General features: G+C 31.3%; 1 protein-coding gene across 1 annotated transcript; it reads left to right on the top strand.

Moving 5' to 3' along the window:
* Positions 1 to 2741: 2741 nt before the first annotated feature.
* LOC121122243 (histone H2A) lies at positions 2742 to 3557 on the top strand. The gene is made up of 2 exons (XM_040717231.1): positions 2742 to 2774; positions 3180 to 3557. The coding sequence occupies exons 1-2, from the start codon at positions 2742 to 2744 to the stop codon at positions 3555 to 3557; spliced, it is 411 nt and encodes a 136-aa protein (XP_040573165.1).
* The last annotated feature ends 22463 nt before the right edge of the window (positions 3558 to 26020 follow it).

The following is a 26020-nucleotide window of genomic DNA, read 5'->3' as shown; positions in this document are numbered from 1 at the left end:
ATATACAAACTTTCATCTGGGACTGGAGAAGAACAAGCGAATGTTGTATTTAAATCAGTTAAAGAATGGGATATTGGACAAAAAATAAATGCTATGGGATGTGACACTACCATTTTATTTAACTATTACTAGGCAAAAAAACTTCTACCATTTGCTTGTAGACACCATTTAATTGAATAAGTTATTAGAATTGTTTTCCATGAGGGTATGTGTACCACATCGTCACCATTTTTTCCTTTATTCAAAACATTCAATGAAAATTGGGCTTCAATAAACAAAACTAACGTTAAACCTGGAACTGAAGATGAAGAGGTGGCTAGTCTTTTGGAAGGCATACTAGATAGTACTATTGAATTTGAAAAAGATAATCTTTAAAAAATATATTCATTAGACCAAAATTGAGAATTATTAAAAGTATTAATTATATTTCTTGCCGATACCCCTAAACGTGGAGTTAAGTTCATGTCACCTGATACTATGCACCATGCCTGATGCCTTTCAAAAGTAATATATAGTCTCAAGATTTGTATATTTAGGTTATAATTCAAATTGACTCCAAGGGAAGAAAGAGGAATACGTGTTGTTTGTTTTTTCATTGTAAGAGTAATTATCAAATTTTGAGTTAATGCATTTTTGCTCATCAAAAGTATAAGCTACAGAGGTTAACTAATAAAATTGCATGATTAAGAACAAAAATGTATCCCAATGATATATTTTTTTGTAGATGCATCTACGACTAGGATGACCTAGATTTTTATTGCTGTATTTATGAGTTAAAATTGAATTAAAAAGGTCATTTTCTATGAAAAGGTAATCAAAAGTTCCCTATGTCATAGTAATTTTTTTTTTTTTTTTCGTTGAATTTAATGTAAAGAAAACCTAATTGCAGATTTTTATATTTATCAGTCTAATAATAGGGGTTGCAATATGGTAAAGAAATTAAAAAAAGGGTCATTAGATAAATTTAAATCAACTTCAGTTGACGTTATTTTGAACATGTCAACGTTATTTTTTTTGAAATAATTGTAAAATACATTTTATTACAAATTTAGTAAGCTCAAATGATTGTTAATACAAAAAAAGCTTTACTTTGAGATATATGGTGAGTATTCAAGCAAATCCACAGTTTTTTTTAAAAAAATGTAAATTTTCAAAACTGTAGGGCCGTTGAGCTACCTCTCAATTTTTTTTTTAATTCTATAAACTTTTCTTACAGGTTTTTTGTACAATTAGGAATCATTTTTTTACGTAAGCTATATGCTTTTCCTAAAAAAATGATATTATTGTCACACTAATCTACAAGCACGATTTTAAAATAACGCACAAATAAAAAGTTTTGATTCATACGTGGTTCGGAATTGCAATTGTGTTGTGCTATAAGTAAACATGAAACAAATTTGAAGGGGAAAAAATTGTATTTGTATTCCACTTACTTGATTTTGATAAGGATCTGAATCATCCTACGTAGAGTGAACACAAATTTATAGAGTCATTATTAGGGTGTGAAAGTTGAAAAGTTATACTGTGAATTTGTTGAGGCGTTTTAAGTGTGAGTCTTTGTTGGTCTCAGAGGAGAAGGGAGGATCTACGTTGGAGTAATTCCTGAAAATACCATTGCTACATACGGAGTGGGGATATATATTTCTTTCTTTCGTCTAAAAGCTGCTTGTAGCTAATTTAATTAAACGTCATGATAGCTAACCTCCTCTCCTCTCACACATTTTTCAAATTGTTAGGCTAATTTTCATTCTCTCTTTTTATTATATACCGATGGATAATATTATTTTCATCTATAGTTATGTCAGTGATATAGTAAACTGAAATGGGCACTCGGTAAAGTGACTAACAAACAAACACAGAGAGCCAAAAACATAACCTCCCTTCAATTTCGTTTGCTAAGTAATAAAAGTAAATAAGCTTTAACCTATCGTTCCAACTATGTGAAAAGGAGCTAAAGAAAACATCTCTTGTATCGATATTTGAGAGCATCCAACATCCGCTCAAGTTTTTATTTATACAATAAATTATATTTCTAATACATTAACATAATCAAACAATGATATTGATTTAATTTTATTGGATTTGATTACATATATGGTAATATATATTTATGGAAATCCCTTTTTATTTAATAGAAGGATTTAATCCATATAGGGACCCCCATAGTCATAGAAGTTGGCCATAATCGATATGCATTATTATTCCTCTGAGTGTAAATATATATGTGTTAATAAATAATATACCCAAAAAGTAACGTATTACGTCCAAGATATAAAAATAACTAATAAAAAAACATATCAAATGTCAAAAAAAACTTGTATTTAAAAGGATTCGATTTTCAAAGTAATTAGTTTTATCCACTCATAGGTATATGAATACATATCCACAATCAAAGGAACAATATTAGTGTATATTTTGTAAAATATAATTAGTGGGTTGACGTAATCTCTATTTTTTTTTTACCCTTCCTAGAATATATATTAACCTGCTGAATTTTTTTCATCGTGATAAATAAATGATCAAATTATGATAAAAAACTATCTTTGTGTAGTTAAATTATTTCTACGAGAATTTAAAAACATCATAATTGATCCACCATGTTAATGGGGTAAATTTATTTTTCCATACGACTGAAAATAAGCAGGCTCTTTTATTATGATTTGATGATATTGTATGTTATTTTATTAATAAAAAACAAAGTATTTACGACATAATTCACCAAAATTCGTTATTTCTCATTTATGGGATACCATGCATTGAATAGTATCATAGGGGTAGGAAGATTTAAAATTAATTTTTTTTCATCTTATTAATTGAAAAATATGTAAATAATCTTATTGACTAATTTATTTAAAATTTTTGAACTTTTATTCCTCTAAAATATTAATTACGTATTAAAATTAGTCAAATAATTGAGTTGATTAAATTTAACTTCGAAATATTTTCACGCCACCTTACATTGCAGACTTATTAAATATTTTATAAGAAAATAACCAATAACTTAATTTTTTTTTTCCATAAAAGCATTATGTGTTGAATTCAACAAAGAAATATATTTGGGTTTTCACTCATTCCTGGGAAAAAATTATTCCATATTTTGATAGTTGCTGGAATAATGATTTAAAGTGGTTTAATCTTATAGCTTGATTGCATAGTAAGCTCTTAATTCAATTAAAAAGATCCTTTGTTGTAGTGGTAAAGGAGGAAACGTTGGGGGAGATGCAAAGTATTGTTCCAGTCGTACTGGTCTTCAATTACCTGTCGGTCGTTTCCATCGTTTCTTAAGGAAGGGATACTATGCAGAGAGTGTAGGTGCTAATACTCCAGTCTACTTGGCTGCTGTCATGTATTGCCTCACTACTGAGGTCCTTGAGTCGGTAGGCAATGCTTCGTGTGACAATACGAACACTCGTATCATTCCCCGTCATCTCCTATTGGCGATTCGAAACGACGAGGAGTTGAAAAAGTTGTTGGCTAGTGTGAACATTCTCCAAGGTAGTATTTCCCCCAACATCCAAGCCGTTCTATTGCCCAAGAAGAATGAGAAGTCTGCATAATTAACTTATTAAAAGTTTCGAATTATTTATCACCAGTCTTTTTCATAACCACCACTTGTCTCTCTTCAAAAAGACTTGTTATTGATGTTGTGATTAAGTAAAAATCTCAGTATTAACTATTAATAGCTCGATTATTTCTATTCTTTCCTTGTGGGGAATTGAAGCTTGAAATAACATTAAGGAAAACTCTCGAAGTGAGTGATCAACCAAACTAACTCCAAAAGTTGCTCGAAATGGCCTTTGAAGCCAATCCCAGAATGAAAATGACTGAACGGGCCAAGAAAAAAGGGCATTGCCAACTCTGTATTTTCAATCCGTAAAAATTGCTGTTGGTATTTCTCTAAAGCTTCAAAAAAGGCATTGACCTTGTCACGTCCAAAAAAAAAACACTCATCTCCAGTGATGCAAAACCATCTTGAATGATCTTAAAAATCATAGCAACAGGGTCATTTTCTTCAGTTATGAATAAACATTCACTGTTGTTCCTGATTAACATGCCAATGATAGATATATAACCCTGGAGATATACGGGGAAAGGCTAAGAAATATCTCAAATTTGCATTTTAGACCATTCCAAAAAATTTCGAACACACACATGTTGGTTCTGAATGATGATGAAGTCGATCTTTCGTAACGTCAATTAAAGTGTGTGCTTATTCTAATATTCCTTTAATTAGGCAAATGGAGTTGCACTGATCGGAACTCCAAAAATAGTAATTCAATTTCAAACACAATTTTTAACTTCGCCATTTTTTCAAAATAACTCGTATCATTATTTTTCAGCATTTAATGAAACAAATTATTATGCTAAACATTAGTTTAAATTTTAGTTTTAAATATATATGTTACATGAATATGTAAAATCTATACATAGTGCAAAATGCCCGGACAATTCATAAAATTTCCAATAAAGTGATCAAAGGTCATTTTAACTTCATTTACATTGTCATGCGAAATGATTGTGGGTAATTTGATTATTAAACCATTCATTGCTCAGCAATTTGATCATTAAGGATTTGATTATGATACGATTTCACTCCAAGCAATATGATAATCTAGTTTATTTTTATAGAAAATTATATCGTATTCATACAGTCAGACTATTGTATGATAATAAATTGTCATGAGAAACATAACTCTATTTTATAAAAATGTAATGAGGATTTTTTTTTTCAACTTCATATTAGGAATAAATTTACATTAATAATTCATAATAAAATTTGTTGAATGTAAAGTATGTATATCAGTTATAAATAGAAGCAGTAGCGAAATACAACCGAGGATGAGTTTCTACTATTTTTTAGGAACTGCGTAAACAAGTGTAATAGAATTTCAAACACAGATAGAACTAGGTATTTAAATATCTGCAAGTAATTAGTACCTATTTATACCTTTAGCCTTAATTACAAAGAACTTTTTAGAAGTACTGAATAATATACCAATGTAACTCAATATTGCATCTAAGGTTCTGATGAATAACTGGACCCCCTACCAGAATGATCAAGGGACTATTGGCTAACCCATTGGAAAACCATAACAATGAAAAGATGTTTGATTTGGTTTTCATAAAAACTGCTTCCAAATCCTCACATTCGATTTGTTTTCTGAAGCTCCTGGGGAAGGGTGAGAGTGAAGAAAACAATAGATTGTGTGCTTCATATATGTCCGGCTGCCAGTTAATGGTACAATCAATTGCTTTAATTCAAAACAATGTACTGTTTGAATATATTTAATATTAAAAATGTTTGTTTTCAATAGTATGAATAATATGCATTTGTACATTTTTTATAAGCTCTAATAGAAAAATAGAAAGGTGTAACACAAAATAAGAGATATCAATTATTCAAGATCTATTATTCTGCTTAGGCTTATCCCAATTGTTATATGAATAAATAACTCTTATAAGGTATCAATACATTCATGAGTATGGATGGACAAAACGTAGAAAAAACAATAACAATTTTCTGAATAGAAAAAGAAAACCGGTTCGTTATATAGTTCTTTTTCTTTGTTATTCATTCCTGAATAAATCGCAAAAATAAAGTCTATATTTCTAAATAATAATTTTTTTCTATACTTGTGCTGTATTTATTTTTTTTAATTTCATAATATATATATTTAACTTTATTTTCTTTTTCAATATTTTGCCTGCGTTTAACCAATTTTGAATTATAAAGGCTCTCCTTTCTATAGAAGTAACACATTTTCTCCTTCCAAAATCACGTAGCTGATGCTAAGAAAGGTATTAGTTTATTAATATCATAAGTCTTCCTCCCGTCGTTTCCTTGCATTCAATGAAATTATAACCTCTAGTGTTATGTTGATTCTTATTTTGGACGACAGCCATGTCTAATTCTGTCTCCGTCCCAGTACAGTTCAGATTAACCCTTAAACTTATAAAATTCTGTCTTGGAGGACGTCACTCAACTTTATTTCTTATATCACTTTATAATTATATTATTTTAATGTAGTTCTGACAGAATTGATGTCCTAAAGAGTCAGTATCCGACCAAACATCAAAAAGTCTATCAAATAATTTTAAACGATCGTATACTGAAGTACACCAATAGTATATGAATATTGGGGCATCAGAAGTTGTGTTAAAGTTGACGCCATGCAAGATCACAATCGATCAAAAGTAACATCAGTTTTATGATTCAGAGCAATTTTTAGCGAAATTCAACCATAATAAATATAAATTTGTTACACAATATGTGATTATAAATGAAACTAGGTTCCATCATTACACTCCGGAATATAATTGAGAGTAAACTGAGTGGACTGCACGCAATGAATCGAATACAAAGTGTCTATTGTTTCAACAGTCGGCTGGCAAGTTTATGGTTTCCATTATTCTGGGATGCACATGGTATAATGTGCATTCGTTACCTTGAAAAAGGCTGGACTATCAAGATAAATTATTGCATAGCTTCGTTGGAGAGTTTGAGGTATGAAATCTCGCAAAAAAATGGTCCTATTTGAACAACAAGAAAGTTTTGTTTTATGAACAATTTCACCATTTTTGGAGTCGTTATAACCTCATTTGGTCGATGACTCTTATTCTCCTAATGGTAGCTCGTCCTGCTTCGTGTAAACTCAACTATCCAAAACGTTACTTTTGTAATCTAAGGAGCAAACTCGACCAGAGTAAAAGCCAGTTTAGCTTTTACATTGGTTGGGCTGATTCCTTTCAATTCATAGTAATAGTGAACAATTTTCTCCCTTTTTCTAAATTCACTGGCAGGGAGAAAGGGTTATATATTTTCTGCGTGTGGTCACCCATATTCAGTGCTCATGGATTTTTTTTAAATGGCTTAAGTGGTTTTATTTTGATTGCGTTTGTTACAGTCTGTTCATACGGACTCATTTCATTCGTGTCGGGTCTTGAGGGTTGCATCCTATTATCTTATTATTAAATAAGAAGTTAATTAACATCGCTGGGATCTATTGGATCACATCATAGGCCTTTAAAAAGTGGGTGAATAAGTTATTTTATCGATCTATATACGACAGAATCCCGTTAAGAATGTCAGGGCGTCCGCCTGATAGACCTTCTGAGGTGGAGACTCCTTAATATTTGTTGTTCTACTGAAAGAAGAAGACTTGAAGACCTTAAGAGAGTGCACTCTTTAGGAGGTAAAAACATGGAGGGGACCTTTGTATTTGTTTATGTCGAATTGAAAAAATTGACAAAATTAATCTTAATACAAAAAAAATTGTTCATCATTACAATGGTTAACACCTTTCAAAGAGTTTATGAAATTAAAGCAATTGGTTTTTTTTAAACTTGAAGACGTAGGTGGGCAATACCCAAAGAATAATCCAGCTAATAAAGATGCTGAATGCAAATTCAAAAAAAATTGACACGTATTCTCTATACAGTGATTACGTTGAAGAAATTATTACTGACCCTGCTACCATACCCCCAAATAGTTCCATTACAAGGATCCCTTATTAACTTGAAATTTAAAGGAGCTAAATTACAGTTTCTTGGAAATTCAATTATAAAGAAATTCATGGGTTTTGGAGTAGATTTTGGGACCTCAATACATCAACTACATGTATTGAGGTCCCAAAATCTACTCCCAACCCCATGAGTTTCTTTATAATAGAATTCTGCAATAATCTAAACTGCAAGAATATGCCGACGACGTCACTTTGATGTTAGAAGCTAAACCCCTGCCTCAATTTACTAAATGAATTGAAGTGATTTTTAATTACTTCAAGAAGTATGAAATGAGGTTCAGTTTGAAAATAAATTATGAAACAACCGTTGTTCTTACAGTTGGTAAATGTAGACCAAGTAAGGATATTCAAATTGCCAGCTGTTCAATTAAGGACACGGTAGAAATATTGGGAGTTATATCGGATACTAAAGTGCCTCTTATTCAAACTGGACATTCCTTAAAAAAAAAAGTACGTGTCTCCATTCATCAATGGAGAATTTTGAATCTTCAAAAACGAATTAACCTCTATAATTTCCTAATTATTCCTAATGTACTATATAAGGCAACAGCTATTCCCTGGCTTGCTGAAGAGCAATTGAGTCCTGGATTAATATGTTATTTCGTAGGATATATTTACTCTCAATCAAACTACCTGGATCTCTTGTAGGAGGAGGATTATCTCTGCCCTCAAGAATACTACCAATGTCTATCAAAAAGTGCAAATTCACCTTTCAAGATATCCAAAGACTGAGTAGCGATCTACTATTGCCTCACATCATGTGTACACATAGGTTATACTGAGAATATATTGTATAAATGATCACTTGGTGGAATTATATCCATCTATAGCTGCTGCACATTTGGAAAGGAACACCGTCATTTTCAGCCACGTCCACCATTAATTTGGTGGGACAGAACTGTAAAAATAAGTTTTATTGTAAAAATATTCTGGAACCAAAACAATAAAAATGGTTTGCCTTATCGACAGGTATTATCTCCTTTTACGATTTGAGCAACGACTTTATGTTCAACTGTGGGGGAAAAAAATATCTACTAAAGAGAGCAGTAGACAATCACATGATGACCATTCCATGGCATTCGGGAATGTCTTTTTCACTAAATTATAAGGAAGCACCTGATAAAATCTGCAACATGTACTTACAAATTTTGGACCGCCCCATATCGTAGAAGAAGAGAATCATGGGTTCAATTTCTAAAGTAAAAGATGGAATGCGATTTACTTTGCAATATCAAATATCGTCATGATGTGTATTCGTCAATGATCTTTGCAGGGACTGTGGAAAATTGTTTAACAGAGTTATTCTTGCCTCTTCAGATTAACTTTTAAGTACATATACTGAAACAATTCACATTGTATAACATAGCATGAAGAAGGGATGAATTTGTGACATCTATTCTTTTATTCGGACTCACTCCAAATATTTTGAGTACTCCTACAAAAACTCACTCTGTAGAATTAGCTCTCTCGAGCTATAGAATTAAGATAGCAGAGAAGCTGACAGAAGGTAACCCTATCCGAAATGAAGTATTAAGCGCTATTCTTTTATCAACAACTGCAAGATACTCTACCTTTCCCATAAAAAATTCGAGAGTCTTTTAATCTAACGTGGAAGTACACGGTTGATTTAATACGCTACAACCCATATGGTACAAAAGATAATATGACGTTTCTTCGCTGTCTAATAAACATCTAAAGAAAGTTTAAAAAGTTTTGTTCATCCAATGCTTAAATATTTTGATTAATGTCTCCATCTTACTTTTTTTCCGTCGTATAATTTTGATAATTTTGTTTCATTTATTTTCATATAGAACATTTTACTAATTTTATTGAAAATTTTTAGGAAATGTACGAAACTACTACCGATTTTTTTTATTATTGTTTTGACTCAGGGTCCAAATTAATAGTTGTATAGACTTTTGTCTAAGGATTTAATTATAAGCTAAAATGTTTATATATCCAAATGAATAAAGTATTTATGGGATTGAATAATACTTCACTAATAGCGTTCACTATTTATGGCTCCCATACAAATGCTCAACAACGTGAAGCGTTCAAACGTAATAAATATGTTTTTTTAAATTGTTTACTTTCTTGTACAGTCATTTTTTGAACAATGGCGGCCCCATCACTTAGTCAGGCCAGGTACTTATGATACCCCGTCGTATATATTGGTGGTATATTTGATTAATAAACTGGTAATACCAGATAGATAGGTTACATTAATTACATAAAAGAAAAAGATACAATTACCTTAAAACACATAAATATTTTTTAATTTAGTTGATGGTATAACAATATTGGTATTTGTTACTTTTTCAGCAAGCCTGGTTATCAAAATTTTCCTTATTTATATGAATTTTCCTAAATAAATGATAACTTTACTAAAATATTTTTTTTTTCCCCCCCTTCCTTCCCCTTCCTCCTCCCAGTAATGAATTTATTGTTATTTCAACTACAGACTAAACAATTTAAACAACAGAAATTGTATAACAGTACTCAGTCTCAAGAGCATTTTTAAGAGAGGCTCAGCATCACGTGATTTTTGTATTATACAACTGATTGAAGGACTAAAATATTCAACTTATTTCTACTTTTCCTTTTGCACAATAATAGGCCCAATATTATCACCGTTGTTTCACTATGCTTACTATGGGCAACATCACAGTAGGGGAACTTCTTACTCTTCCAGCACCGGCGGACCACAGATTTATCACCGATATCTTCGATATCAATACTATCCACCACTTTATTGGAGTCTAATTTGATAGACTTGTTCACTTTGTATTGAGCCTTCCTGAGGCAACATTCACCAAACTTGCTCTCAATATAGAGTGCAATGGCAGGACAGCAAAGAACACTGTGGGCCGTAAGAAAAGAAAGTCTTCCAACTGTCAAACCAATGGGAACAAGGCGGATCCAGTCTTTGATTCCAAGACTGAACCATCCTCCTGAGGGATCAGGTATAGGAAGACTGTGGAAGTACTTGGGCAGGGAATCTTTGACGGAATCTACATTTTTAAGTGTTCTAAAATAAATTAGAATTTGAATTATTATAATTTATATGCTATAAAAAATTTAAAAAAAACTTTACAACAATATTAATAACTTAAACTTAAGTAATCTTATATCATATAGTTACTATTGATTAAAGTTAATTCCAATCGGGATGTAATACATTCCGAGTAATTTTTTCTTGCATTAATTCGTCAATTTGAATGAATTATGATAGTTTAATAGGTATGTATTTTTATTTAAATAATGCAAGTTATTTGACCTGCATGGAATTGTTTTTTATATAAAATATAACCCTATTATATTTCATTTAAATCTGATCAGAGTTAACTTCATTAAAGATGCAAATGTATATAGAATGACGCTAAAATATTTAGTACTTTGTTATGAGAATCCAGTTTATTTTTAGCCTTGCCATTTTTTTTTTTTTTTTAATTGGTTGTGTGAAGAAAAAATATTTAGAGGCCCAGCTGTTGTAATTATTATTTAATTCCTAAGGAATGAACTACCTTTCCTACTACATTCAATTTAATTCAAAATTTATTGAACATTCGTGTGTCTTAAAAAAAGAGAGATTTGTTTCAGGGCGTTAATATAAGTCCTGTTGGAATTAGAGCAGAATTGTAGATCGACATCGAAGTCATTCTGGCTAATGTTCTGGTTTACTTCTGGCTCCTCCCCTCCCTCGTAACACCTGAATGTAGCTGATATAATGAAACTTTATCACAGCTACGCTCCTCTGCTTCAAATGATTCTTCCAATTGTCAGTGTTAACATGTTAATGTTTGGTTCCTTTTTTTAACATGTCTAACATACAGAATCAATTGTCGTCGATAATGATACTGCACCTAAAAAAAAGAAGCTGAAATTATTTGTACTGTAAGTAGCACCTGTAAAAATATCCACGCCAAATAAACCACGCTACAAATAATGTTATATTAACATTCATTAAGTAATATTTTTTGCTTATTTTCAAGTTATGTCTTTCTATGGTTATCCATTAATTTTTTTAGTTATTTTTCATTCTCAATGTTCGATAAATTTGATTTACATGTAAGGATAATAAAAACTAAAGTCTTAATTCAATTCTTTTCATATTTTTCGTTCAAAAAATTGTAAAATTGTATTCATTTTGAATTTTTTAGGTTCTATTGAACAAATAGTTTTTTGTAACCATATACGTCTGTCTTTGAGACACGTTTCACAGTTTGTGTTTGATCTTTAAATAAAAACTGTAGAGAATACAGTCCTCTCAGTCTAGTTCTGATTAAATTCTTTAGTCCTCGAATCGGTTATTCCGTAGTTCATCATTTCAGCGGCTGAAGTTTCAACAATATCTGCGATTGTAAATCAACATTAATAACTAGGACATTGACTCATAATAAGGCTTTGAATTAAATTTTTGTTTATTTCACTAGGACTGAAGGATCGATTGTTCCGTTATAAAACCATGGAATTGGAGAAAAACGTTGAGCCGACTAGAACAAAAGATTAAATGGAAGAGGAGAAGAAAGAACTGACTAGAAACACAGTCCTAGAACTGATCCAAAATCTCTCAAAGTTTAAAAAGCACTAGATGAAGTTATTTACAGGATAGAGATTTTAGATCAGGAAAATTTAAAGATAATGTATATAACAATTTATTTCCCAAAATTAATTCGTATTTTTCTCATATATTTGTATGTAGGGGTCCAAAGTGAAGTAATTACTCAAGCCAACGAAATATTCGAACCTGGCCTGAACCTAGTACAGGCCTTGATGTTGCCCACTGCCTCAAGAATGGAAGGCTGCAAGGAGTCAATAGTATTATGTTAATGTTTATTGGACTCTCTCTCCTTTACGCTCCTTAAATAGTAATCCCAGGTGTTTATATCCATCGAGATATAAGGTTACTTTTTCTTTACTCAAAGCGTAAAGATCATTAAAAATTTTAGTTTACAGAATAAATCCATAAATTACCCGATTTGGAAAACTGCATCAATTTAAAATTTTAACTTAACACTGGATCTGTTAACACCAAATTAAAGGTCTTAAGCATAATACTCTATTGAGTTATTCGTGTCTTTGGGAGTGCATCCGGCTCAGAGGCAAGCAACAATAGACAGAGGGCATTCGAATTCGGAGGACCTCTTAAGGAGTTGGTATCTTTTCTTATATAACTTTATCAGCTGAATCTGATGAGCAGATTTGTATAAACATAAATGTCAGGGTTTCCAAGATATAGAGATTTAAACTTGTTCCAGATTTAAAATATCCACCCAAATTTGAGTCCCCAAAATGGTGTATTATTCAATAATTATGAATATATGACCATAGTGAAAAAGTTCTCAAGAAGTTGTTATTCCTATTTAATCTTTCAACTTTCTAATCTTTGTAAATTTCCCAGAATTTTTTTTATCAGAATTCAGTGGGTTCCTTTATCCATAATACTTAGATGCCTCCACATTGATCACGTAACGAACATTTAATTACAATTTCATCACTGCAACTCATTCATCAAGACTGATCAAAGATTAAACTCAGATAAGAGATCTATCATTTTACATTTACTCTAAAATTCACTAGTTTGAACTATACCGATCTTGCATGCTTATTCAAGCTCTATTGATATATAATGACTCGTTGCCAGAGATGAAACCAAGTTAAGTCCAAGGGAAATTTCGATTTATTTCATTTCAAAACAGACTCGAGTTGCGATTCATTATTTTTAAATCAGACTCAAGTCACAAGTCAATATAAATTGACTCGATTTACAAATCATTATCAAGTCATTTTGTCTAAAGACTCAAGACTAACTTGCTGGCATAACCTATTCAAAGAAGAGGAACTAGTCACTTTGTAACTCTGTCTCTGCAGTCCCGTGATGGCGGATCATACTTTACATATTTCATACACATTTTTCTTCTCCCATTCAGTGTATCAAAATATTTGACATTCTTTATATCCTTTAATATATATTAATCCCATATTTTTGATGAAAAAGAAGAGAGAGAAACAGACGCGAGATACATAAAATAGAAAATCAATTAGAATGAGAAATCTCTCACTATCAGTAATATGAAAAGCCAAAAGGGTTAATATTAATATCCATGCGTACAACTACATCTTGGGAAGGAATATATGTGTCATGTATTTTATTTATGTTACCCTGATTAGATGAGTGGGATGATTATCCTAGTTTTAGACTTTTCTTGTTTATATAAATGTACTTAGATTTATCCTTTTTTATACGTACCTAACCATTTTCTCTTTAAGTAAAGAATTGCTATTATCTTGAAAATAAACCTTACCCCCACTTACTCCTTCACGTCCCCTATTTATTCCTAAATTAGGAACGAACTATATTACGTTCCACCTTAATATACAATACGTGGCTACAAGGATGGGATAGATATTGTATGTCCTCAAGCTTGTTGAGCTGCGTTACCTCCGTGTGGAGTTGAAACTTGTAGAAGGAGGGGAAGAAAAAGACCGAAGTAGTCGCCATAGTTCGGGAGGACCTCATTGCCTGTGGGAGTGATCCAAAGATACATTACTTTTTCACCAACTTTCGCAGAAATGGCACTTGTTGTCTCCGTTGTAGTCATTGCATTTATATAAGTTCAAAAAAAATTGGGTCGTCAGTTTTGTGACAATCTTTGGATTGATGAAAACTGAGTCTCAGATCACCTTAACGTTTGTAATTTTCTTCTTTGAGATTATTTTTCCATCCCGTTAACATTGTCATTACCAGAGATGTTGCTTTTACAAAGCTCTGCTTTGGCTCTTATCATATCACCCTTGTTTTTGTATTCCATTATTATCTTCAATTTATTGTTCTATTCTTCTTCAGACCCCCCGAGCTCTTCGATTTCCCCTATGACCGAATTTCCTTTTTTGCCTCCTCCTTTTCAGCTTATTTCATAATAAGTCTTGCTGAGTTTTCTATTTTTTCGAGAGTTTGAATAGATGAGTATATTCCCATATCATGCCCTTCTCTATAATAATTTATGGCAATATTCACATTTTTTTAAATTTTTTCAGACTTCAGAAGAGAGACATTAAGTTTCCAAAATGATTTTTTTCTCGAGCAGCCTGATGCAAATTTGGCTAAGATGGGGGAATGATCGGATATATACGAAGGGATTACATTGAAATCCATCATATTTTTAGCAATGATTGGAAAAGGTAACATATAATCAAGTCGGCCTCTTATTGGATTTATTGAAGACGACTGTGAGAAGAAAGTAATGCATGGGTTTTAAAGGTCGTAGTTTTAGGGCGAGATCGTCCAGAAAATTACTTGATATAACTTTTTCTAGATCTTGTGCATTTTTTATATTATTAAAGCCGCCGTAATTGAACGCATCCCTTTTTGGATTCCTTGTGATGTTAAGATCCCCCAACAGTATTATCTCGACCTCTCGTGGCATCCACTTGTTTATTATTTTGCTAAAGAAAGGTTCAGAATCCCCCTTTGGGGCATAGATGCAAAAACTCTTGTTCGAGCTCTTATGAAATCTATGTCGGTATTTACATAATTACGCCTTGGGTCTGCATATACTAGAATTGGATTTAGCCATTCTTTGGCTAACAACACGACTCCTCTGGAAAGATGAGAGGTTTTATATTGAGCTTTGGACATAAATGATTTGTGAGTTTTTGGCAATACATTAGGCGGGAAATTGTCAAAGCAAGTATCAACTAGAGGTATTACGTCAGGGAGATGTAATGTAATCAAGTATTGGAATATTTTCTTAGCACGGTACTGGTTGGCTATGGAGTTAATGTTATAAGACATAGTACTTGGCATTTTTTTTTTAAATGTAAATATAAATATATTTATGAATATATTAAGGTTTTATGGATTTTGGTCTGGTAAATTTGCAATACTATCCAAATTTATGTCACTCTCTGTACTAACAAAAATGAACATTGGGATCTTTGATGAAAAAAAAAATTTCAGAAGTTTTTGAAGATGACGAAGTTGTGGAGATGAAGACAACTCAAGTAGAGGTTTACTTCAAAGGAGGTTCAAGTCCAGTCTATACCATGGAAATCCCATAACCCTTCCCTCCATCAGAAGGTTAATAAAAAGCTTCAGGAAATAGTCGCTAGGGGAACACTAATAAAACTAAATGGATCGAGATTGATGTAATTAAGGACACGTCAGCCATAGCAGATAATCTATTGGTTCTATCGCATTGGATTTCCGCAGGAAGTCCACACTGCTAATGGTAATGTTGTCTGAAAAGGGAGTGTCTTTAGTTTTTTCACCTCCGTAATATCCTCAGTCAAATGGTTTGGCTGAGAGAGCCATAGCTGTTGTCAAGAACCTCCTTCGAAAAAATCGATCATTATCTATTAATGAGCTAGTATTTGGGTATAGAGTAACGCCATTGGAATGTGAAAAAGCTCACTCAGAACTTTTACTTTCTCGTCATTTACGTACACCCGAGCATGGATTTTAGCCGAATGACAAGAATCAGCTGTGTCTCTCACAAAGGAAATTCTTGTCTGTTATAAAAGACTGGGTCTGATGTTACGGACAGGATAAACCCAAGCAGGTTCCGGGAACTCTAATTAAAGCATTGGGAGCAACTCTATGGTATGTCCAATGTCAAAATGAGGGATAGAGAAGATACTTTAATCAGCTCCAACCTGGCAGGTCGTTTTGATTGAATTTACCTTTTATTAATTTATATTTGAAGAAACTTCTGATGTATAAACAAAAAGATTACTGAAATCCCTTTGAATTATGTACAAATTGTAAATATTTATCATGAATTAATAAAGCTTTTTCATAAATGAATGCACAAATTAACCAAATCAAGTAAATATTTTTGATTAATAAAATATACTTTAATATATATATAATCCAAATAAAGTTTTAATTAAAAAATATTACTAAAGTAAAGAACAGGAACATTAATATTTATAATTTATATTATACATCAATTAAGGAAGAAATTTTATAATGTTATTCAAATAATAATTAGGAAAAACTAAAGGATTTCAAACTTAATAATTTTGGAAATTGTAACAAGATTAAGATATTCCAATAGAAGTAGGGAAGTCATATATATATGTTTTAGCCACATAATCACTTAAAAATTCCCAATAACTATTTATCTGTAATAGCAGATTACAATTTGCATCGTAGACAAAAATATTGAAAAAAGAGAAGCACAATAAGAGTTCATAATTCATTGGTTTTTATTGACCAAAGAGACTCACAAGTACTAAAGAAATCAGGGTTGATCAAGATGAGGGATTTCTGCGTTATATACATCAAGGAAACTGAAAGACTCTAATAAAAAAAATAGTGTTTTTTTAAGAGTAGGAGACGAAGCAATGTTAATTTAAGGAAGAGTGGGCTCAATAGTTTCAATGGATGAGCTGTGGGTGGAGCATGAAGACTCTCTCTGTTTCTCATTGTTACTTTCTGTAGATTATTTTGTCAGTTGATGGAACATTTTACTTCTTATAAGTTTAATTAGGTTTGTTAAAGGATTTAAAAAATTAAGTAGGCAACTTATAGAAGTATATATATAATTACAGGGAAGATATGGAGGAGTTTAGGAATAAAAACAATGATTAACAAGGTCAGAAGTCATTATCAGATCCTTGAAGTGAAGTAACATCTGTACAATGAACGATCCTTCCGTTAAAAAATGGAGATCTACCAAGTGAGGCACAAACAAGAGAGATACTTTGATCAGAAAATGACGTTGAAGTAAGTTTCAGAATGCATGTGGCTAGAATATCCGAATTGAAAAATATGAACTCCTGGAAAAGAGAAAATAGCTGGATGCGGATCCATTTTTGTCTATGCATCCTACGAAAAATCTATCTAAATGACCATGAATGAGTTGTCTTTTCACGCAGAAACTCTATTCAGTTAAACATATGCTGTTGTAGTGGTTTAAAAAAAAAGGTTGGATTTTGTTTGATAGTGTTATTAATAACATATTGTACTATAATTTAATCCTCCGACCCAGGAAATATCTTGAAGTCAACATACAAAGCAATTCTGCTTTTGCTGATTCTAATTCTGGCACAAAATAATTGTCAACACTTCTGATTAATTAGATTAATCTATTTTTGATCTCTCTTTTTGTATTTATTATTTAAGCTTTTGTAGTTTGATTGTTCTTTTTTGTTCCTTGAACCTTTTTGTTCAGAAGATTTAATGAATCCGAATAAAGTTGGTGTGTTGTTGTTAATTGATTTTCTCCGACAATTAGAGTTCTTGTGTTATCAAGTATAACTTATTTGAAACACGTTGATCATTATTCTATGGTGCTTCTATGTTGTTGTTTTTTTTGTGATGATGTATGCATTAACAATAAACAGGATATCCACTCAATATGATTAAACATAACACCTATTTGTTTATTTCTTTATAACTATGTAGTGGTTCGTAATTAATCAAATGATGTACCAACAGTTTTACTTGAAAGAAACATTATCAATTGGGCCACTGTCCTATTAAAAAAATGACTTTATACTTTACTGATGTGTACGTTTGAACCCACAAGCAAGATGATGGCTTTAAAACCCCTGAGAATTTAGTCATTATACTTCATTTTTTTTAAAAAGCTCATAAAAGCGTGTCTCTTGAGCTTGAAATCCCTGGCAGATCATTCAATGATTCAAGCTATAGATTTATAAAAAATTTATGAAGATTTTGTATTTTTTTTTTTTAAATTTGATCACTTTCTTTTCTATAATTGGTCTTATGGAGTTACTATTAACTAAAGAAGGAGGTACATATGATTTTCGTTCGTCAAACAACATTTTGCTTCTTTGTTGGAAAAATAACAAAGGGTTCCATATTACCACACATTTCTGAGATTTGTCTGCAAAGAAATATCAAAGATGGAACAGAAATAAAAAAATACAAAGATATCCCTGAGCCTGATTGCATCAAAAGCTTTAATCAGCATATGGGCTATGTTGATATGATTGATAGGGATGGGGGAATATATGTAGTAAGAATGAGCCTTAAAAATTTGGTTGGGACCAATATTTTCCTAAATGGTATCATTGAAAGTCAATAAAGCTTATCAATTAATGAAAATAAAAGGAATAAAAATGACGCAATAATTGAAATAATTAATTACGTTATATGAAGTTATAAAAAAATTAGCCATCTATTATTACAAAAATTAAGGTACACCAAATTTGTAAAACATGCATCTACCATCAAAACAGACTAGCCTTTCAAGATTTGAAGGAAATATAACTGGATAATTCTCACTCAGACACCAAAAGTTTGCAAGGAATGCATTGGCAGAAATAGAAAAATAAAATAAAATAAAACTTATTTAAATTGGTTTTAATATTTGGTGTATTTAGTTTATGCACATATATTTGTATCTGTAAATGAAAGTGTAGCTTGTAATACAGTACGGAAAGTTTAAACATTTGTTAAGAAAATAACTGTTTCCCTTTAATAGTGTGATTTTTTTTTATTTCTATACGGCTGATGCGTAGATATATCTACGTGCTAATATTTTGGGAAGTTATAATTCAATTTAGCATAAAGTGTTTAGGAGCATTACAAACATTGTGTAAAATTTATCTTCTAAAACATTCAATTATATATATATATGTTCATAAATGACGGAAAGTAACCTTGCAGATTTGCTGAGGAGTTATAATTGTAAGTCCTGGTTGGACTCAAAGAAGAATTAGGGGTCGACATCTGAGTAATTCGTGACAATGTACTTGTTTATTTCCTTCTCTCCCTCCTTCCTTGCCATAGCTGATCTTATAAAACTTCATGACAGCTAAGCTGATCTCCTCCAAAATATTTTTCAAACTGTTAAGGTGGTTACCATGATGATTTTCTATTACTTTTATTTTAACATCACCAAAAACCCACGATTTCATCAAATCTTCCATATCACTATCTTAGTTAATTTTTTTATCAAAATACTAAAAAATGATAACGACAAATGAAAATTCAGAAGAAAAAGAGTTAGAAATTTGGAAGTTAGATTTTCTAGACGTTGATCAGACATATAGGTGTTGAGGAACCGCCACTTTTGGATTGTTTGTCTGTTGTTTATTACTTCCCGACATATAAGAACATTCTTAAGTATACGTATTGTATATGTTATGGTACTAAGATTTATAGAGCGCTCTTAACTTTGATGAATGTCATATTGCGCATTATTGTTCGTCGATTTGAAAAATTTTCAAAATTAATTTTTGATTTTCTTTCTTTGTTTATTTTCAAAACTCAGTACCCCTACTAAGTATCAACTCTGTATATCCCTATACATAATTATCACTTTTGGCTCAAGAACCAAAATAATTATTTATGTGTTTACTAAAAAAAAACTTTTCTGAATAAATTTTATTACAAAATGAAAATCTTAAATAACTCTTTGTTTGAAATGTCATTATGTTTCAATTCTGTTTAGTAAATACTAATTGTTTTTCTTAAGTTTTCTTAAATATGTGTATATATTTCCCTGTATACATACAATTAATTTATGATCGTATTTTTTCTTATTTATGTGAATAATCAAATCTAATCATGAGAAATAAGTTATTAGGTTGTGATTGTTAATAACTTACATATGATATGGTTGGAGATAATAAATTATAAACAAAGTCCTTTTGACTTTTTTCTACATAAACAACGTTCTTTATTTTAATAAAAAGGATAAAAAGTTGAATACTTTCCTGGTAATATCATTTGCGTTTAACTCTTCTTTCATGTTTTAGAATAGATGGACCCCAATAAAATGGTTGGTTCAACTTGAATATACAAACATGCCTTGGTATACATAAAATTAAGTTATACTTATTTGTTTATTCAATTCTGAGGAATATTTGTGTTTAACATGCTAGCTAGTAAATTCATTTTATACTAAGTACATTTTCAGAAACTTTAATACAAACTCAACAAATGTTTTGCTCCCTGACAGTCATAATTATAATCATACTCTTTTAAAGTATATTATACAAAAAAACACATTTAAATATATGATTACTACTAAAAAGTTGTCCTTTTTTAATTTGTATAACGATTGAAGCCTTGAATTAAAAAGAAATTTGCCTGTTTTTATAACTCAAAAAGGTCAAGTATCTCCTCATAGATGTCACTGATGTAAGATACATTAATCTTGTAACTAAATACGTTGAAGATTGCCTTCGAATGATAAAATATATTAGTGTTGTTTGAACCATGATTATTTATTCTTGTTTATTATACAAATTTTGAGAGATGAAGAGTCATTTTTTTACAATTTTTTAAAAAACAATTTTGTAAAACACATTATTAGCTGTCGAATGTTAAGACAAAAATTGTCTTTGTAGCCACCAAGAGCACACTATGCGATAAGAGGATTGATATTGCATCGTTCCTCTACGCCGGATTGTCAAGAAATTCATTTGGGAGCAGACTGGAGCCTCGAGGAAGACGATTTACAATGTATTCATGCGGTTTAAGTTCGGGGAGGGCCTCAGACACTGTCCCCAAGTAGGCAGGTAACCTTCCGTGTCTGTCAACTGCCTGAAGTCGGCCTTCAAGAAAAAGCCAAAGTCCTCAATTGCTGAAATGACCAGGAAGAGGAAGAAGTCCGCATCAGCGGTGTCCAGGGTTCTAAAAAAGGTAGGAGGAAAGTCTCTGCGGAGTGAGACTATAATCACATATAGTGATCATAGACATGAAGAGCTCTTTTCTGTAAATAAGTTGGTGTTAGCGACAGGACCACCTCTTTGTCGAAGAGTGTTAAGCAATCTTATTTGCACGTTAGGCACTGGACTTTTAAGCCATTCAGTTTCATGCTACGAGATCCAAGTTGAACTTTGATTTTGTTCAAAGTATCAAGTTCAACGCTTTCGTCCAAGTCATTTTTTTCTTCATGTTCTAATGAACAACAAAGGGAACAAAAAGTAATATTTCTTAGAAACAAATATAGTTAAACATTGAACTAAGAACAACTATTCCAATCAAAATATATTTGGGTACAATTGTACCCATTGTCTCTGTTAAGGTTATAAAATTATACAGTCTGACTAAGGGTAAGAGTCGTAAATAAGCGAGTACTTTTAGGTTTCAAATGCAATATTTGGGTTTTTTTCCTCCACGGAAAGTGCCTCATGAGGGGTAAAAATGGCGGAATTAATATGTTTTTAAAGTATGATAGGGCCATACATCAAGGAAGGGGTTGTTTTTATTGTCGAAGAAACTAATTTCCAGGATCAATGATCGGTTTTGAAAACTCTGACCAAACTAAAGTTCGGAAATAGGCCGGGTTGGGTCAACTAGGATTTATTTTACATGTAGTACGTCATCTTAAAGGTTTGAATGGTTGAGCAACTTCATTTTGAAATTTAAAATATATATATACTTTTTCCACTTTGGTTAGTCTTACTTATTTTTATTGTTTTGTGTTATTTAAAAAAATAATAATTATAAAAATATCACTGATACCCATTATTAACAGAATTTGCAATAAATAATGTAATAAGGAAAGTTCAGTGAAACAAATCAAGAAAAGAAATAGTTCCAATTAATTTTTTTTATCATTGTCATCTTCTAACTTTAATTAAATACTGTAAAAGAGTTATCCAATCATAAAAATATTTTTACAGGAGATATTATGAAAATCCATTAACAGAGATAATATATCGTTTGACAAAAAGGGTTATGATATGACTTTATATGTGTTTGTTTTTCTCACATTACTAATTTGCGAGTCAGTGAATTTTAAAATTTTGAAATGATAAATTATAAATAAAATACCTACATTAATTTTTTTTGGAAAAAAATTCAAAAATCACTAAAAACAAACAAAATAACACGTGGTTTTGAATTATAATAAATTCTTCGTGTTTATAACATATTCTAAAATAATATTACATTTCTAAAAATGGGGAACACTTGCTCCCATGTTTAGTATGTATTAATATATTTGTTAAAAATTTGAACTTATGCAATGAACAATATCAATAATACCAAGGAAAATAAACCATTCTGTATTAGTTAAAATGGAATATGCATTTTATTTATAAATAATTATACTTTATTACATCTCGAAAACAATATAATGTCTTCTTGTTATTTTGGCTTGAATATTATATTATATTATTTAGTAGTTATTTGCCGTGATCAGAAACAAAATCACCGTAAGAACAGGCTAAACTGCGTTTAGCCTGTTTGTGACGAATATTCAGAAACAAAAACTATGTGTATGAATTGTAAAACTGTCTAAATAGACCTCGAATATTTTATAATAGATGTTTTTTTCGTCATTAACTTTTCATTTCATTAATCACTTTAAAATATATTTAAAACAATATTGGTAGATTCAGACGCTATTTCACTTAAAAAATACAAGGATACAATTGTACCCATGCCGCCTCTTAAGGGTGTGAAAAAACTTTTACCCGCTGTCTTGGTAACTTGCTTATATTTCCGCCCGAAAATTAGTGTGCATAATGTAATGAAAACCATATAGAGATGTCAAGAAATCTTTGAGCTCTTAGATGTTTAGAAAAAAAGTTAGATATACTTTAATATTGGAATGAATACAACTATAATCATACAGGCCGACCAAGGTTAAGAAGGAATTTTAACACATTTATTCATAAAGTCCAACGTCAAAGAAAATTCAAAAATTTGTTTATCTTATAATAATCATCAAATTTGACAATGATGCTCATTAATATTGAAAAGTGAGGTATTTCATTTTTGGAACATTATTTTAAACCATAATCATAATGGTGAATTTGATATAAGATGTCTTCAAATCTACGACACATAAGTCATAGACGGAGTTTTCAGGGAGAGAGTAGGTGAACTATGCCCTTGATCCTCTAGATTTCTTATATACACATAGAATTAAGTGCATAAGTATTAACACCCCACATTTTTACCTGGAAACTCTATTATTATGGGGAAAGAAAAAAAAACACGTTAGGATAAAATGATAAGAAATATTTATTGATAGTTAATGATATAAACTTTGTCTACTTTCATAAACAAAAAAATAAAAATATTTTAATTTATAGGGAATAATTTAAAAAAATAATGGCAAAAGAATTGGCACCCCTTTTATTAATATTCAAATGTGTTACCTTTATTTTTGTTAATTTCAACTAATCTTTTAATATAATTTACAATCAAGTTCTAACAAGTTGTAGAAGGATATATGCATAGCTATAGGTTTGGTGACCTATGTATAAATGTTCCGTATGTATTTTGTGTATAATAATATATTAATATGAGAGTCATTCTGGATTCTCCGCGTGTAGAATAAAGTATATACATAAACTCCATATCCTCATATATCTCATATCCACGTATATCATATGGCGCAGTCGATAAACCAGAACCAATCTTAAGAAACATAATGGAAGAACTTAAAAGTAAGAAGTTTGACTTTATAAAATCAAAAGTTAAGGCATACAAAGGTCATGTCACAAGGAGCATTAATGAACTGAAGCGTTCAAACAGAATGGAATTAGTAGAAATTTCTCATCAAAGGGCCCGTGGAAGATTACACATCTTAGAGGATATTTTAGAATTAATGGAGTTGAAGTCTGAAACAAAGGAGCAACAAGAGGATATCTTGATGTTCATGGAAGAAAGAGATCGCATGGATGAAGAAATTATGAAGGAACTCACGAAAAAAATGGAGGAATTAGCTGGCAAGGAGCATCAGCATCTGCCTTCAAAGGATGGAGCGTGTAAAGTATACGGAAAAATTGCATATAAGGAACCGGAACTATTGAGAGGAAGCATGGATTTGAATGAGTTTATTGAATGGAAACCCAGTTTTGAAGACTACAGGCAACTAGCAGGAGTTGATAGCTACTCTCACGCAAAACAGCTAGCGAATTTAAGATCATTCATGGATATAGAAATGAGGGAGAAATTAAGAGTCTCAATTGGGATTAAAGAAAACACAGTGTTATCCATTCCTGAAATTTTAGAAGAATTGAGGAAATATTTTCGCTCTCAATATAACATCATTCTTGATAAGGTTAAATTCCATTCCTTATATCAAAAAGAAGGTCAATCATTCGAGGACTTCTATGTAGAAGTAACTCGAACTGCAAATCGTGCCGAATTAAATGAAAGATGTGATAATAAAGACTGTTTCGAAGAAAATATCAAAGTTAAATTAATTGTGGGACTTCGGGATGAAGAAACGAGGAAAAAACTTATGGCCATAGAAGAAAAAGAATGTACACTTCAAAAAGTTATTGATAGATGTAGAGCTGAGGAAATGTCGAAGAGGGATGACGAAAAGTTAAATTCTGCAAAAGTCAACAAGATAACAAGAGGAAAATTCAGGGATCAAAGCCTTAGTCGAAACAAAAATAGTTTTAGGAAAAATCCTCCTGAAAGAAAAATAATGGATTGTATATTCTGCTCAAGAGACCATATTATAAATAAATGTCCTGCTTGGAAACAGGAATGTAGGAATTGTAAAAGAATTGGTCATTTTAAAGATTCAAAGGCCTGTAAAAATGGAATTGCAAGAAACAGAAGAGTCACGGTAAGAAACGTGACCACATTTAGTCCCTCACCAGCAATACAAGTTCGATTAAAATCTCTGGATGGAACATACTTATGCAATTATAGTTATGCAATTCCAGATTCTGGTAGTGAGGTATCTATTGCGGATGAAATTTTTTTACAAGAAATTGGAATACCACTTAGACATTTAAATAGACCTTCAGATTCTCGTTTAAATGGAGCTACTGGAGCTACTTTTAATCAACTAGGATCCATCATTTTAAATGTAGGTTTTGGAAATGAGGAAATTAAAGAAGAGATTATAATAGTAAAGGAAAATGTTAAATTTCTAATGTCGTGGGTATTGTGTAAAAAATTAAGGATTTTACCGGAAGATTATCCAAGTCAAATTGAGCGAGGTAAATGGAAAAGAGCCAAAGAACCTAGTGCTCGTGGAATCAAGGAAATGAAATATATTTCCGATGAAGAAATTAAAACCATGAGAGACAAGCTTGTGGAGGAGTATCCTGATGTATTAATTGATGGAAATCAACCATTAAGAAAGATGAAATGCGCACCGATAAAAATATCTTTAATGGAAGGAGCAGAAACTTGGAAAATGTACACAGCAAGGGCGATTCCCTTTGCTTATAGAGAAGCTACGAAGAAGGAATTGGAAGAATTGTTGAAAAAAGGAATAATTGAGCCGCTAGGAAATAAACCTACGGAATGGTGTCACCCTATGGTTGTGGTGGGGAAGAAAAAATGGTAAGGTTAGACTAACAGTGGATCTAACAAAATTAAATAAGTTTGTGAAAAGACCTATACATCCTATGACTAATCCTAAGGAGATAATTTCAAACATTAAACCTGGAAATAAGTACTTTTCCACGTTTGATGCAATTAAAGGATATTGGCAGATCCCTTTACACCATGAGAGCCAAGACTTAACAACGTTCATAACTCCGTGGGGAAGATTCAAGTTTAAAAGATGGCCAATGGGATTAAATGCAAC

Source organism: Lepeophtheirus salmonis, chromosome 7 (assembly GCF_016086655.4).
Source record: "Lepeophtheirus salmonis chromosome 7, UVic_Lsal_1.4, whole genome shotgun sequence".
NCBI lineage: Eukaryota > Metazoa > Arthropoda > Copepoda > Siphonostomatoida > Caligidae > Lepeophtheirus > Lepeophtheirus salmonis.
The sequence above is the reverse complement of the archived record's forward strand: the minus strand, read 5'-3'. Positions and strand labels throughout refer to the sequence as shown.